The sequence below is a fragment of the Stegodyphus dumicola genome, chromosome 10, assembly GCF_044657685.1.
Source record: "Stegodyphus dumicola isolate Sdum_Otavi_A_Nest chromosome 10, ASM4465768v1".
Lineage (NCBI taxonomy): Eukaryota > Metazoa > Arthropoda > Arachnida > Araneae > Eresidae > Stegodyphus > Stegodyphus dumicola.
The window spans coordinates 107,640,267-107,657,943 of record NC_140777.1 but is presented as its reverse complement, the minus strand read 5'-3'; the positions used below and the strand labels follow the sequence as shown (position 1 = coordinate 107,657,943).

Below are 17,677 nucleotides of genomic sequence, written 5' to 3'. Positions count from 1 at the left end.
AATGTTTCTAGCCACTAAACTTAGTGATGAACCATTCCTCTTGTAGCCTTTTTCCTGAGCCAACAATATATGTTTTTGGGTACAGCCTTTCGCTTTAACACAACTTGGAATTGGAGTCTTCCTCCATCTGGCAGAGCAGCGAGCATAACTGTACATTGCTGCTTCTCACTACCTGTAGTCTTGATTCTTATTCTTAGCCTATTGGTGCAACTGCATTAGAAAGCCATAACTGTAAATGAGTATATTACTGATTTCAGAAAACGTGTACCCATTAGTTTGTAGCTTGTCAATACCATGCCTGAAATTTCAAAATTTTGTCATCAGGGTTTGCCAAAAGACATTCTATGACTTAGTGATGAACCATTCCTATTATAAAATATACACACCATCTTGCACTTGCTCAAAAAGCATGGCTCATCTTTATCCAATTACCTTCTTCATGAGCTTAGAAGGGCATAATATCCACAGTTACAGCATAACCAGTACTTCTTTTCTCATTAACATACGATAAATTATTATTTTCCAATGTAGATACTTAGCTGCTTTTCCATGAAACACATTTCCTTTGCCACTTAAAGTTCATTCTTCTGCTTTTTCCACTGTTGCATGTTGAAATGATGTGCTGCAGCTCAGTTCCTTTTTCACTCAGAAAACTGGATAACTGCAGCTTAAAATACTATTCCAGGCTGCATTGCAGTTTTAAAATTTGCATTGTAGTTAATCATTTGCCAGACATTTTCCTTCAAATGACCTGCAACCACAACTAAACTTGTGGAATCTTGTGTGATATTCACTTAATAACAAAGGATTTTAAACTCAATCATTGAATATTCTCAGTAGTGTTGCCACACGATTGTCTGTATCTATTTCTAATTATATAATTGTCTATAAGACACATTCCTCATTTTTATCTGCTTTTTTGTGGATTAATTATATTTCCATACATATTATATTCATTTTACTAATTATTTTCTTATATTGCAGATATTATTTATAAAAACATGTTAAAAAAACTTTTTATTGTAATAAACGCTAGGGTGTAAATAATCGGGATGTACTTTCAGAGTAAATGTAATGTCTAAAGCTCTTTTCAAAACTATTAACAATTTTCTTTAACAAAAAAATTCCATTGTTTGTGTATTTTTGTGATAAACTGAGTCTAAAAGAAATATAAATTGTGCTACCACAAAAGGCCTGTCAGTAATACTGCAGAGAACCTGTTGGCATAAGCGTTTTTTTTTTTACTTGCTAGTGGTTTTAAGCATGATATTAAGCTTAAAGTTAGCATAACATTTAGTGCATGTGAATTTAAAGCTATTAGGAAAAGCATATTAAACTCATGCAAATAAAGTGTTAAACAATATTCAATGTGTTAAATAATATTTAATACATATAAATAGAATTTGGTAAGAAAAAATAATAATATGTAGCATATGTGAGTAAAAATTAGCTGATTCAACATACAGTACATATAAAGTTAGCAGAAAAAATATGGTATTAAGCATTGATAAATCAAAATTAATAATTAATAATGGAAATCAATTTCTGGTTAATTATGTTACTAAAGTAAGAGTTAAAAATGTTTGTACACTTAGATATAGCAATACCTGATTTTTTATATTAGAGTTGTATTGCTCTGAGAAAGGCCTCACCTTCCCACAGAAGTAAAACTGGAATTAAGAAAGCTGTCAGAGACATTATCTTACTGGAAAAGAGTCTTTAAACAAGTTTAAAATTGCACTGAATGGATTTTGGCTGTCGTGTTTAATTTCAGGCAGAAACAAATATTTGTGAAAGCCACCTGCTAGACGTTGTCTGATTTTTGCTATACTACAATGTGCAACTTGTAAACAGGAATAAAAGAAAGTGAGGGCAACCCAAGATGAATGATTGTTACTTCCACAAAAAGAGCAGTCCTGAGATTTCTAGCTTTAAATTTTTAGCACTATTCGCCATAGTTTTTACACTTACTGGGCTCTCTTTATCTTGGTTTCCTTGTTTCAGTGCTTTAAAAATAGGAATTTCTTTCTGAAAAGCAGGTGTTGAAAAACTTTTGCAGAAAGGACCTACAGACCTTGCATTAGCTATTATTATTTACTGTGCAATTACATAAAAAGAAGATACAGAGGTAATTTCTAAATACAGTATCTAAGTAATACAAAATACAGCAGAAAATGTCTTTAAAAAACTGGAAATAAAACATCATCTCTTTGGAAAATAATAAAAAGCATGTGTATTACATAAATATTGAAACAACAAACAAATATCTGCTTAAACATTTGTTAGATATATAAAATGTAACTGAAAAAAGTTCAGAAAAATTCAAGTACAATCAACTCCAGACAAACTTGGCCTTATTTAAGAAAAGGCTATTCCTGTCTATGACAGAAGAAAGGGATAATAACTAATTTCTATATTAAAAAGGCAAGCATTAACGTTTCTTTTTAATTCTTTAACTCTTTATGGTATCATAACATTACCTTAAACTTTAACTGGAGGGTAATGGGGGGTATTGAAGAGTTAATGGATTAATTCTTGTAAATATGTAGTATATTTCTCTTGATCAATACTGGATACTTTCCTTTTATTAATGAAGGTCCAGCTCCTTTTCAAATGTCTCAATTATAGCCCGAGCTCTACTGCAAAATATAGTTAAGCATTTAATTTCACAGTCATTTGAGAACTTGCATAGAATATCAAATATATTCTGGAAAAATAGCAAAATAAATCTTATGGCAGATATTCCCAAAATTTTAAATAAAAAATTTAATACAAAACATACTTAAGATTTAGAACTGCCCATTAATTACACCAGAAAAATCTTACTGTTACAGTTCCTATAAAATTTAGTTTATCTAAACTGAGAATATCATTATTTTACATGACTGGACAATGCTGCTACACTGTAGCATTTGAAATAATATGTCATTGGAATAATTTTTAAAGATCTAACTCAGATCAGAATGCATCTGAACAAACATGAAACAAGGAATACCATTTGTAATAGGTTTAGAAGTATGTTTTCTGTTATCTGAACCACTGTAAACAGTGTTAAGCAACATTCACTATTGGCAGAATTGGATTCCATTGAACCTATGTCTTGAATCAGAAAATTCTGTAAGGAATGATCGCTGTGAAGGTAAAACTCATCATGCGGAAATTTTCTCATTAGCTCTAAGAATAGAAATTTTAAGAGGTTTTTAAATTCACATTGTTATTATACAAAATAAAATTGTCTTGCTTAATTGCGCATGGTTACATGGATATTTAGAACCAATACCTTAAAAAAAAAAAACTTTTTTAAGCATAAGTAGACAAAAGTCTTGTTATCTGAAATTTCTGATTGCTTGAATTTTTTTCCTGTCTGTTACATTTTATCATAAGAAAATTGATTTATACCTGAAAATTGCCCATTTAACATGCTCTAAAATAAAATCTATTAATAGTCAGCTTCCTTATCATAATCAAAATAACTCTTCCTAGTTGTATCATGAGTTGATCAAAAGTTATGGTTCCTTCCGTACTAGATAGCCAGTCAAATAAATTTTTGAGAATATAGCTGCTGAAATATATCTAAATTTATATATAGCTGAAATATATCTAAATATAGCTGCTGAAATATATCTAAATTTATATATAGCTGAAATATATCTAATTAGATTTTTCCATAGCAAAAGCAGTTATGAGAATACGTGCATATTGGATTAATGTTTTATTACAGTACTTTGGTGGGAAACAAAGATTTTTTATTGATATGACATTAGTTGGAAGTATGCAGATTAAATGTATTATTTATAGCAGGATAAAATACAGATTTAATGTCCTTTTATCATTATATTATTGCTTCCATGTTAAGCTAAAATGGCAAAAACTCTCATGTTCATATGTACACAAGGTAAAGAAAATCTTTAAATGTGTAATATCGCATATATATTAATATATTATAATACTATTAATGCGCATTGTTATTTTATTTAATGTTGGTAATACCTTGTACATATTCATCAATTAAGCTTTATTGTATCTATATGCACTACACAGTTATGCTATGCAGTATGTTACACATATAAAAATTCAGTATTTGTTATTTGAAATTTTACATAGTCATGGTAATTCTCAAAGTGAATTATGCATGGATATGGGGATAATATTGTAATATCTTTGTATTTGAATTAAAATAAAAGTTAATTTTCTTTTTTTAATCCAAGAATAACATGTGAATAATATAACAAAATTGAGTTGTTACTGAAAATATAAATTTTGTATAGCTATAAAAGATGCATCCTGCTTGGCTAAAGCACCGAAGAAAAAGAAAATTGATTATTTCAAAGTAAAGGAAGATGAAGACAAATTCTCACTAACAGATGAAGAAATAGAAGCACTCTTAAAGCGTAAGTAACAATTTATTTTATAATGTTAACTTGTTATATGATATTATCTTATAATTACAGACTCAGGGTGCATCTATATTAGATTTTTTAGATTTCTAACATAGAAACTGTGTAATATTATTATAAAATAGCCAGCTGTTCCTCTTCTTATGCAGCTTTCTTGTAGTATTTTTGAGAAACAATTTTATAATTTGATGTGTATGTATAATCTGAAAGCTTACAGGCTGAAATCAATAAGTCTGTATTAGTGGGTGGATCAGGGCTTGAGCTAAGTGAGTATGTTGGTTGCATGGTTGTTCTTATGATTTTTTTACTTTGTATCCAAGCCATGAATGAAATGTGTTATTTCTGTCCAATACATGAAAAGAAACCAGCCCTTTGTGTGGAAGATTGTTTAAAAAAAAATACCCTCCCTTCCCTGGACATTTTGTTTTTCTTTTTCTTTATTTTATCCTTGAATAAGTTATAACAGTATTTTCTGATTATCAGCGCCCACGTTTTAACTATTGGTAATTACTGTGTTTTTGAATCTAAATGTGACACCACAACAAACCACAGTGCATATCATACACATATATGAATATATGAGGGGTGTTTACCATTGACTGTGAGTGTTGGCTACCACTGAACTATGAAAATTGGCCTAAAGTTATGCTGACTGTTCCTGCAGAACTATGGTCTGACATTTCTTTATAATATACAGTCAATTTTTGACTCACTTGGTTTTTGAACTTCGTAAGAAGGCTTTCATCGATTTGTACTATTTTGTTAGATCTTTCGATTTGACCAGAAGCTCTGGTTAGAATTTGATGAGTACAGACTTCCTGCATGTGATCGTCCCAATCTATTAATTGTTTCGTCTGCTATATTCAGCTGATTTACAACATATCTATTAATTATCTCTTTCCTTTGGTATAATGATAGAATATGGTAGAATGCCAAAACCTTGAAAAATAATCTACTGCTTGCTGTTAAGTCCCAAATTTTAATCACATTTCAAAATGCAAGACAAAATATACAGTAATAACAGCTAATTTATATCCTTGTTCATAAAGCAAAAGGTGGCTGATTGAAAATCATCGGGAACAAAAAATATTACGTCTGTGACTATGTCTGCTTATCCAACACTGATGCTAAGTCACATTACTACTTGATAACAGTTTCACAGTTGATGGGACAATACATAGGTATCCATGATAGTTTACATAATTAATATACACATCATTCACTGATCTGCGCTTTTTGGCCACAGTTTTTTTTAAAATTATTTTTACTCATATTTTTTTTATAAAATGCTCTTTTTACTATCATTTGTGAACAAAACAGTGCTTATGAATTGTATTGATAAGCGGACAATCATTTCTCACCAATTCCTTAAAATTAGTGATTAGTTGGCAATTTTTCATTGGTATGGGGATACAAACTTAATAATATGTTCAAAATATAATTAATTTGTTCATTTGTTCAAAAATGAACAGATTAATTATATTTTGAACATATTATTAATGTTCATGAATGAGTCTCAGTCTGTGAAAGAATTACTTTTGTGTTAGCAATTTAAAAAATATTGAGTAAAGTAACATTTGTATTAATTATAAAGTTTTAAAGAATTTGTCATATTTAAATAAGAATTTAACATCATTATGTATAATTTAATAACAATTTTTAATATTTGCAGTTGCATCACGATCTGCTTCTGCCTTTTGGAATCCCGAAGACATGGTAAATATTTGAATTATTTTTCTATAATTAATTGTTGAAGATAGTTTTATTTAAAATTTTTTAGACTTACTGCGTAAAATTGAAATAATGTACACATATCAATCCGGAGTTCCACTATTTTTTTTTTAAATTTATCAGTAATTTAGACTGTTTTAGAAATTTTTTGGTGTTATAGTTTATGTTGCTGAAGTATTTCATACATCTCTTATAAATTTCAAAAATAATGTGTCTGTTGGGGGGGGGAATGACTACAAAAGAAATTTTTAGTTTGTAATGACTCAAAACTTAACGATTTTCACTAGTGCTAAACAGTGAAGAATTAATAAGGAAAAATATTTGAATTATAGATTGTTTATAAGTTAACATTTAACATTTAATGAAATATTTTTATATCATTAACTTAAATGATTTAGAAATTTGATATTATGAAGCGAATATTCTTTTTGAGCAGATAATGAAATATTGTTTATGAATTAAAGAACTAGTAAATGATGCATAAAGTGCATTTTAGAAATATGAAATATTTTAGGAGATCCTATTTTTTTAACATTCAAAAAATAAATTAAAATATATATATATATTCAAAAAATAAATACCATGCATGTGGTGAAAGTACTGTTACATGGATTTTCTCATTATATGTTAAAAAACAGTGCATGGAGGATTAAACTTCTTTAATGCTAATTAAAATTATTATGTCACGTCACATAGCTTTCAACAATTTAAAAAAATATTAGCAATGCCTTTAATGTGGTGTGGGAGGATTGTTTCATAATTCCCTTATTATAAAATTTCTTGATAATATAGTATTTCTGCTTAAAATATAGCTTTAAAACTAGTGAAATTATGCTACGTATTCATTAAATATTTATGCTAGTTTTTCGTAGCTTACTTTTTCTTTTACTCCTACTTCTAGTTGTCTTGAAAAAGATTTTAAGTTTAATCATCATGCAGTATTTAAATCAGCACTGCCATTATCAAAGAATCTTTAATTTTCCTTTCTGATAAATTTAAATTGTAAAGTTTGTTTTTGTCTTTATGAGTTTAATTTTTTATCTGTTTAATTAATTATTATTACGCATTTTTTCAACATTATAATACTTTCCTGCATGAATATTTAACTTACATGTTAGCCTTCAAAAACTTACTGCATGGAAAATTACATAAGATGATCACTCATTTTTGTCTTCAGTAGGCATATCAGCTTAGGAACTGTAATTATTTGTGATGTTCAATACAATTATGCATTTATGTTCTCAGAAACACTAGTGACTTTCACTGTTGTGTCTGAGGAGGATTTGCTGTATTTCTTTCCATTTCTCTAATGCTTCTAAATTGTGATTTTAATTATTATTAGTGATTTCAGTTTAAATTTGTTCCTAAACAGTTGCAAGATTTTAATTATTTTTTGGTAATTTAAACAGAACACCCAGAAAATTTAAATCAACAATGCCAGTTCAAAAAATTTAATCATCAACATATTATTTTCTGTTAAAACTGTATTTTGTGCTGGTGATATTTCAATTTAAAATAATCTTAGAATTGTAATAGCTTACTGCATGCATGCTAAATTTCCATAGAAACTTAACTGGTAATATTTTTCTGAAAATCAAGAATTATGAGGAATTTTTTTTTTAAGTAAGGGCGGTTTGAAACTAAAAAACCAAATGAAGGAAAATTTTCAAAAACCAAATTTATTTTCATCACCATATCATCTGTGGTCACAGATGGGCAACTGGAGAGGGACTTGTCAGGAACATTGTTGCAACCAGCTGTGAAGTTTCTGACTCGCTTACGCACTTTGCCTTCGCTCATGGCAGTCAATCTGTAAACTTCAAAATCTGCCTGTAAATGTCTGCACTGATTGAACTTCACATGGGACAGGCGATTCGAACATTTTAAAGATGCAGAACAGACCCTATAGGTTACCTACACAGCTGCAACCGAGCATAGGTGTTTCCAAGGAATGCTATAACATGACCCAAGTACTCGTTGCCACCCACACAAGATGTATTAATGTATATAACAAAAGGGCCCTTACTTACAAAATTAAATTAAAAAAATTATTATTGGTAAAATAAGGAAAATTCTGAAAAAAATTAGCAAAATGCCGCTTTGCTCCCCAGTTCATCCTCATTAAAGGATTTAGAGTGTACTCATTCCAGTTATGGTGTTCAAAAGATTTCCATATTGTTATTTTTTGTCACTACCTCCCCGTAATTTGCGCGCCTTCTGTCTTCCTTGGATGTGGTAGCTGTTCCTCAGGCTCTTTCTCTGGAATTGAACCGTGATTGCCCATCATCCATTACAACCATGGTAGGCACGTAACCTAGCATTCGCAGCCGATAAGGCAGACTCTTGAAAGATACATCACCAGGATAAGACTATGCAATCAGACAAAGCTACAGAGTTGCCATATGGTACGGACATGAGGTCCAATTGGTTTTGGATTAAATTTATTGTTCTATTCCATTAGCTTAACATTCCTTAATAGATTAAAAAATATTTTAAATTTAACTTTTGATATTTTATTTCCTACTGTCACTCATTTTTTCTCCCCCCTAGGTATTGCAAGACGTATATGCTCGTAGAATATCGGACGTGATATTGTGCAATTCGTTAGCAAATGAGAATTGCTGTGCCAATTATGTAAGTGAAAGTCATTCATCAAAAGCTAATGATACATTTTCAACATTTCAACAACTGCAATACAAAGGTCTCTGCAATAGAATATATGGTTTAGAAGAATGTGGTTATTTACAAGTACCATCTCCAGATATGGCAAGTTTCATCCCATATGGACAAAACAGTAACCACTCTGCATATAGACAACATTCTTCATCGTCATCATCAATAGAAGATGATTTATTATCAGAAGATTCATCATTAGCAGATATAAAAAGAAGCATAAGTATCATTAGTAAACCTTCATCATCTATAGATAGTTTATCATCAGAAATTTCATCAGCAGGTATGAAAAGAAGTATAAGTATCATTAATAAGTCATCATCATCGATAGAAGATAATTTATCATCAGAAGATTCACTATCAGCAGGTGTAGAAAGTAGTATAAGTATCATTAGTAAATCATCATCAACAGAAGATAATTTATCAACAGCAGGTATGAAAAGAAGTATAAGTATCATTAGTAAGGAATATTTAAACAGAGGTAAGTATTTTTCTTTATCTTCTTCTTAAACAGACAACTGTCATAATATGACTTATGAAACAGAAAACTGTTTAATTAAAATTCATAATTTCCTTTTTTCTGCTGCATCTTATCTGCAGTAGGAATTTAATCTGTGATCAGGATTGTCTCAAATATATATAGCGTCCATAAAAATCCCTATGCAACTTTTATTTTTGTAACTGTTGTTCTTAGACATATACTTTTAGTTAAAAAAAAAAAAAAAAAGCTTTAAATGATTTAGGACATTGCATTTTTAAATTAAAAACGTCTAAATTGTAATAATTACAAAATCTAAATTTTTATCCTGCCTTCTCCCTTGTCTTTATAACTAGCTATATTTAATAAAAGTCTATTCATTCTAAAAATAAAGAAGTGTGTAGATCATTTACAAACTAAAGAGTGAAATATTTGATTTTGTATGTGACTGAAAATAAAATACTAGTTTAGAAAAATTATTGATTTAATAAGTGACTATGCAGACTATCATGAAATATTTTGAACAATGTAAAAATTTTTCTAAAAAGAGGATTTTATTCACAGAATTTTGCACATTACAGAGTTATGAAGTGTTCTAGAAAAATTATGCATTGACTTGAATTATAACTTTATTTGCATGATATTACAAGTAAAAAATTTCAATTTTGTATGGCGTTAGATTGTGATTATAAAGTAAAGTACTGTATGGGACTGTTAACACATTTTTAATGTTTAAAAACTTACTAATTGCTTGTGGAAGAACAATAAATGTCATAAGCCAGTAAATTACAAAGGAATATTACTAAATATTAATAAGAGAAAGAGGGGTAAACATCAAATTACTTAACAAATTTTTAACTAACCTCTCAAAGGACAGCAAAAAAGGGTGCTATTCCGTTTTGAGGACCGTAAAAAATTTGCAGCGAAAATGTATGTGCAAAAGCGCCAAATCTAGCGTACGCGCTGATTTCAGATTGTGTAAGTTTATATAGTTCTATATTTCTTAAGACAGCATTGAAATACTAGTTTAATTTTTAGATCCTTTTTTGATATCCTATGGATTTAACAATTTGGGAATTGCCCATGACGAAAAGTCTGCAATAGAATTTTGGGTAAAGAGCAGAATCACCCACTGCTTGACGCGTTTTTAAGAATTGTACATACTCGGTATCCATGTATACATCGACCTATTTTCACTTAAAAACAAATTCCAGAATTGCAAAAAAATCGCACTGCGCACACCCTTGACTTTATGTATGTACACATTGACCTATTTTCACCTAAAATGTAAAAGAAAATTGACAAAAATCCAATCGTTTTCACCCTTGTAAAACGCGTCAAACAAATAAGTGGGCGATTCAGCCCTTTACCGAGAATATTTTCATAGAAAAAGAAAATTATGTTTGAACAACCAACGGGATGAAATTATCGATAACTGGTAGCGAAATAGCGATGCAGACATCCATTCTGTTATGTTTAGCAATTTTTATATAATTTATAATAATGATCTGACATGGTTATTTACACTTATGCTTCCATTCAGTCATGTTTAGCCTTTTTTATATAAATTATAATAATAATATAGTATTATATGAAATTAACCTTTCACCTAAATTAAAACATCAATCTTAAATAGTTACTTACTATTATACTTCCTTTCTTGCATTAGCGTTGCCGCAATTTTTTTTGGCAGCACTGGCATCAACAATAGTTTGGCGATATTTTACGGCCCTCAAAACCGAATAGTACCCAAAAAAAAGGTAGCAAAATCTTAAATTTTGAAATGAAATTTTTGTCATATGGGAGTCAAACTCTTTATGTTTTATTTTTATAGCAAGTATAAACTTTTATGAAATATGACTATAAAAATGGGGGGGGGGGGTATAAAATATAGGCTTTTGTAATTAAAAAAAAATTGATGTTTTGAATTTTTTAAAATGCCAAAATATGAATATGTGTATTACAGTCAAAAGTCTAATCCAGACCTTAAAGCTACAAACTTTCTGCGCATATGCGTCTACGCATGAGCATAATACGTTTACGCTTGTGCATAATACGTTTACGCATATTTTTATTTTATTCGGCTTATAATTCTGTACCAAATTTAGTATTTCATCTCGATGTACTCCGTCTTTAATATGATTTAAATCAAATTCCTCGTCATTATAAATAACACGAATACACGTCAAATAGTTTTCTGGTTGCAATTTTCTAATTTCGACTATGCGTAATGTATGCTTTATGCATGTGCGCATTGAAAGAAATGTTTAATAAAATAAACAAATAAATATAAAGCTCTCCCCCCCCCCCCCGAAGTCCTGACGAGTCCGGATTAAAGACTTTTCTCTGTATTTAAAATATTTTTGTATTTGGAAGTATATGTTTACGACTAACAACTGCCAAAAATAGAATTTGCATAAGGACTACAGGACATGGTGTATATTATTTTTATTGTGTGAATATCAAAGTGTGAGGCATTTTTCTACAATAAGGTAATTTTCAGGATACTCTGCATTCTCTATTCAATTTCCCAAGATTTAGGTTGCTTCATTTTTCTTTAGCTTCATTTACTTATTAAGTTAGAACATATTGGTAGCATATATTGATATCTACAAATAATATAAGGAATGGAACTAACTTGTAAATGAATAGATAAATGCAAATTAAGCTTTCACGTATACATTATTTATTTATGATAAATTTTTCATCCAAGAAAAGACCAGTTGGAGGTTCAGGAAGCACTATGCTGGAATTGTGGAAGTTTATCAAATAGTATAATTTTTGTACAATGCAACATTCCATCTGCAGTAATTCAGCAGCAGGGTTTTTAAAAATAATTTTGTGTTTGCTGTCCAAAAGTTGAGGAAACAAATGGTTTTTAGGCTATGATTCTTAAGGCAAGCAAAATATAAATGTACACAAAGCAAGCAAAATTTAGCACAAATTTTACAGTAATTTATGGTGTTTTTCAGTGTTTCTACACTTTGTTTTTCTGAATATTTTATAATGGGTAGTCCTGTTGAGATTTTATAAGTGATGAAAAGACAACAAAAGAAATTTGTAAGCATAACTGAAAAAAATGAATAAATATGGATTATGCCAACTATTAACCTCAGTCTAAGCTTGATACCTTTCTGTCCATCAAGCTATCATGCTGTTCATTTTGGGAGCAAAGCCCATAAATATTGTAATTCCTACTACAGTTTACTTAACAATAGTCTAGAGATTAGCCATCTTCTTTCTTCTTCATTGATTCCTCAAGAATGAGATCTGAATCATTTAGATTGAAGCTGATGATCAACCAATATCTGGTGATCACTAATATCTCTTGCCTTCAAGTTACGAGTTGACTATAGCAGCTCTGTGCAGTGAAGGTTTATCTACATTAAAACAGATATGTATTATCTCATCGACCATGAAAGCTGATTAATCTTGAACACTGAGAATTAGCGGGCATACTTTCAAAGTCCAAAGTTGTTGGCCATATTCAGATGACCACATCAATATACTAATGCACATTTTTGTTTGGGAGGGGAATAGGATCCCATAACTTTGAAAATATCCTCTGCCTGCTGTTCTGTAGAAGAAAAGTCCGAAATTTTAATAGCTTTTTCCAAATACGAGAAAATCCTTGTTCATAAAAACAAAAAGTGGCTTATCAAGAATTGACTGACGTTACTTTAAACAAAAGTGCAGGTATGAATGTATTGGTATGCTTATCCTTAACTATAGCTAAATTACATTGCTTGGTGACAGTTTCATGGTTGATGAGATAATATGTAAATTCTAAACAAATAAATTACGTGTAAAGATTTTATCTTGATATGTCAGAGATGCACTATCAAATAGTGAAAGTACTGGCACCTTAGAAATTCCTGCCCAAAATAGGCTACTGCCTTCTTTGCAAATGCAACTTTCAAGAAGTCTGATTAACTGTATTGTGTTCTTTCTACTTTCCTTATCCTATCATAACATGACATGAGTCACAGTGTGAACATTTTTTTAAGTGACATATATGCATTATTGAACTCCATTGTTTAATATGTAAAAATAATGTGTAATACTTTAAGCTAATCAAAGAAGAGTCACAAGAGGTATTTTGGTAGACAGTCATGTGAAACTCATCTGATATTGGAAGTATATAATTATCTTTTTTTAGTTGCAAAATAATTGGCACCAAGACAAGACAGAGATGTAATTTTCTTTTTGACTGAGAGGGCCATAAAGTGATCAGAAGAGCTTATAGCTAGTAGACAACATAATAGTGCTTTTCTTGAAATTGAAGATTTTCTAAAGAATTAATTCTGCATCCTGTTGATGAAGCTGTAACAAAATTGTTCCCATCTTGGCCCATTTTGTTTACCTTCTACATGTATTTTCATGTAGCTAACTAACTACCTGTCATCTTAATGAATCAAGTGGATGATTTCTCTGAGACATTGCGGACAAAATTTCAAATGCAAAGTTTAAATATCTTTTGAAGTTTTCCTAAAATCAAAATGTTTATGCACACGATAATTACTGGAATTCTACAATTTTGAAGTAAAACAGATATTAAAAAAATAATACAATAGTATTTTCCAGTTGAATATTTTTTTTCAATGTTTATTACAGTACAAAGTCCATAATCCAGACTCGTCGGGACTTCGGCGATTCCGGATTAGGGGTTTTTCCAGATTTTAGATCATCAATTTAAATCTGGTAAGATGGCATGCAGAAATTATACAATTAAAATATGAAACCATAATTTATGAAATAAAGAGCAATTATGATTTAAAGGGTATCACAATTTACCCAAAAAAAAAAAAAAACTTAATATTTATTTGTTTACTTTATTAAACATTCATCACTTGTCATGATCATAACTTTTAGCATAACGAACCCTTTTTCTGTTAGTCATCGCAAGTGGGGTGTCAGAATCTACAAAATATTCGTAAAGTTCCTTTTTCTTTCTGCTTACGTCATATACAGTTGACTTTCCAATGTTATACTCCTCACATAATTTTGAGATGGATATGCATATAATTTTGAGACTATCCATTTTTTTGCAGCAGTTCCACTTTTTGTTTGATGGACATCCATGTTTTTTGCTTTGTAGATCCTTTGGCAGCTACAGAATTTGAAACTCTTTTTGACATAATTGAAAGTTCAAGCTTACTTTTCATAAAATTGCTCTAACAATCTGCAAAAAATAATAAGCCAGATCTAATTAGAAGATTAAGGAACAGTGCAATATCTGCAACATTAACTAAAATGCTTTAGATAATTTTAGCCTAGCTTATACCGTCCGTTATGCATTAAACGCAAAATGCGCATGCATAAACGCATTATACATTTATGGATGTGCGTAAAGTTTGTAGCTTTGAGGTCCAGATTATAGATCATTCCGGATTATGGACGTCCGGATTAGAGACTTTGTACTGTATAGCCGTATAATTAACTATATTTCATACAATTCTCTTTCTTTCGAATGCTACGAAGAAACACTATCTTTACTATAACTTTTAGGAGATAGTGTATTGAACATTCAGTTTAAAAGAACTTGCTTGTCATTAGCTGTTTTTTAAAATTGATGTTTTCAGTGATGCCTTTTCTGCTTTAGATATTACGAATTTCTGCTTGTCTACTGCATCCGTCCATTGCTTCAATAGTTTTTGGTCATCATATCGGGTAAGATTTTTTGCCCAATATGCTTAAAAGTTGTCAATAATCAGTAAATGGTTTTTAAATAAAATAGCTGCTGAAGAAATTAAAAAGTTTTCTTTAAAAAATTATCATTATTTGGTGAAAATTAAACTTGATTTTAAAATTAAATGTGTTTTTATTTTAGAATCTCGGTGCTCTAATCCTTCACAAGAACTGTATACAAATGCACATTTTACACCTGAGAGATGCAAGGAAAATGCTATTGGTTTGAAGGATAAATCTCTTGATATCAGGTTTGTTTTTGATTATAATTTTAATTGCTTTTTTTTTTTTTTTTTTTCCTTTTCTGATTTTTAACTGGAATTATATCTTACAAAAAATTTATGCACTTCTTTATAATTAAATGTATAAAAGAATGATGGCATGTACGTTTTGTTAACTGAACTGAGATAATTTTTCTTGGTAGTTTCTCAACTGTGTTTTCATGTTACATAGTAGAGGTGACTAAACTTCATGCCATTATGAGCCACATATAGAAATCTAGTCTATAATTTTTTAGTCATCTGGACTAGATAGACTAGATTTGTGTATTATTTTAAAAGCAGTGAAGTAGTGTAAGTGAAAGAAATGCTTTAAGGAATTTAACTGCGATATTACATTTTATAATTAATGCAGTTATTTAGTAAAAGTTACAAATTCCTGTATTACCTCTTCAAATCTGAATGAATACCAGGTTTAGGGTTTCTAGCTGTTATTCTTTGTTTAATTAATTGTTGTTGTCATTTAATCAATATTTCAAAAGAAAAAATGAATTTTAAAACTGCGTCTCTGAAATTTTAAGATTCCATTTTTGATGTACATTAGCACTGTGCAGCGAAATTTGTTATATGTGGTATAGTTTCAAAACAAAATTTTTATTGTATAAATGAATACATTAAAGAGCAAAATGAAAAGGGATTTCATATTAAAATATTGCATTACAATCAGTTATGGTTAGCACAAAATATGTTAAATGTGATGCTTGTAATGTTAATGGCATTATTAAAATTCACAGGTGTAGACAAGTTATTATGAAATATTTGTATAGCTAAAGATATTCATTTTGAATAGATTATACAGTCTACTTTTCTCATCTACTATAATTGCTTAAGCATTAATAGTTTGGCATTATTCTTTCTAAAACATTATAAGGTATACACTTAATAGTTGTTTCAATTCTGTGTATTGAAAGAGCGGGGAAGGGTATTCTAGCCCTGTTAAATGAATGTGATTTTTGCAGAAATGTAGTCCTTAACTTCTTTTTGGTATTTTTAGAACTGTAGAATTCTCTATTTCATCTATTTATTGAAATAAAATCTTCCACACTATAAGTATGCTATTTATTTAAACATTATAACTATTAAAAAAATTCTTTCAATGAAGTTATTCTTTTATTGGCTACTTGTTCCCCCCCCCTTTTTTGTTTTTTTGTTTGTTATCATTAAACTAGTATATGAGTATTTATCTAAACTATATTTCCTGCCCACTGTACAGGTTTTATTGGGAGACTCCTGGTTTTTCATCACATCTCCCGATGAATCATGAATCTTCTAGTTTTTAATTTTTAGCTTTTACTAAGGATGGAATTTATTCAATTAATGAAACTTAAATTCTGCAAATTTCATTCTCCCATCCTTAGTGATTTTCAGTATAATTTTTCTTATTCAATTCTATTCGATCTGAATTATCTTAATCTTGTAGACATGTGTAGATTGTTATATGGAGATTCAACTATTGTTTAAGCTGTGAATATTTGTGTTTATTTTTTTTATTTCAATATATGGTATATTAACAAGTTTATCTTCACAACAGCATGTATATTCATTATTAGCCCATAAGGGCTATTAATTTTGTTTTGGCATTTTACGTTGAAAACTTGAAATGTCCGTTTCACTTTTCAAATTGTTGCCACAAAATATTATCGCCTTGTGTTATGTTTAAAGACATTAAATATTGAAGAATCTCCATAAATGTATTTATGTTTCTCTCATTGTGACAAAACAATGATGCCTAGAGCCATCAAATTTTGAATAACGTAATCCTCCACTGAATATGGACATCTAGAAGCCCAAATTTGCAATTTGTTTTATTATAAATTTCATAATTTGTAACACTTTGACGAATTTTTGATTAACAAACTCAACGATTTCAAAGTGAGCAAAGTTCCTGTATGGGGGGACATATTTTTATCTCCAGCACACAAGACTGCGAGACTCCGTATCGGAAATTCTAAACATATGCTCTTTTAAAATTATTTTGCGATACTGCTGTTAAATTGAATTTTATGGTTGTGTGAAGAACACGATATTTAATAAAAGTTAAAAAAAAAAGGCCCCTGTAGGCATAAAATAAAATCTGAAAACTTTCAGATTTTTTTAGATTAGAGCTTTCAATCCTTACTGAGGATTTTCTAACATGAAAGTGTAAGAAAATTACAATATGAAATTAACCCCAAAATGTAAAATTTAAGGTTTTCTATTAAATATTAATATATATTTTATGTCAAAAGTTTATTATAAATAGTTGAATAACTGGAATTGGGCAAATTGAAGTTAATTTATTAATAAATAAAGAATAAAGCAAATTTAAGTTAATTTTGAATTCTTTCAAATGATGCTGCCTCATAGCTTGTTGACCTCCTGAAGACTTTTTTTTTTTTTTTAATAGTATTTTTGACAGCTGTGACATTTGTATTTTCTAGGAAATCTACTTC

At 29.5% G+C, this 17,677-nt stretch overlaps 1 protein-coding gene across 1 annotated transcript in view; it reads left to right on the top strand.

The window, feature by feature from the left end:
* LOC118181584 (uncharacterized) overlaps positions 1-17,677 on the top strand; it is a 40,135-nt gene that overhangs the window by 11,824 nt on the left and 10,634 nt on the right. The window contains exons 3-6 of the mRNA XM_085825369.1: positions 4,269-4,391; positions 6,070-6,113; positions 8,679-9,282; positions 15,110-15,218. Of these exons, the coding sequence (XP_085681495.1) occupies positions 4,269-4,391; positions 6,070-6,113; positions 8,679-9,282; positions 15,110-15,218 (880 nt within the window). The remainder of the gene's footprint in view (positions 1-4,268; positions 4,392-6,069; positions 6,114-8,678; positions 9,283-15,109; positions 15,219-17,677) is intronic.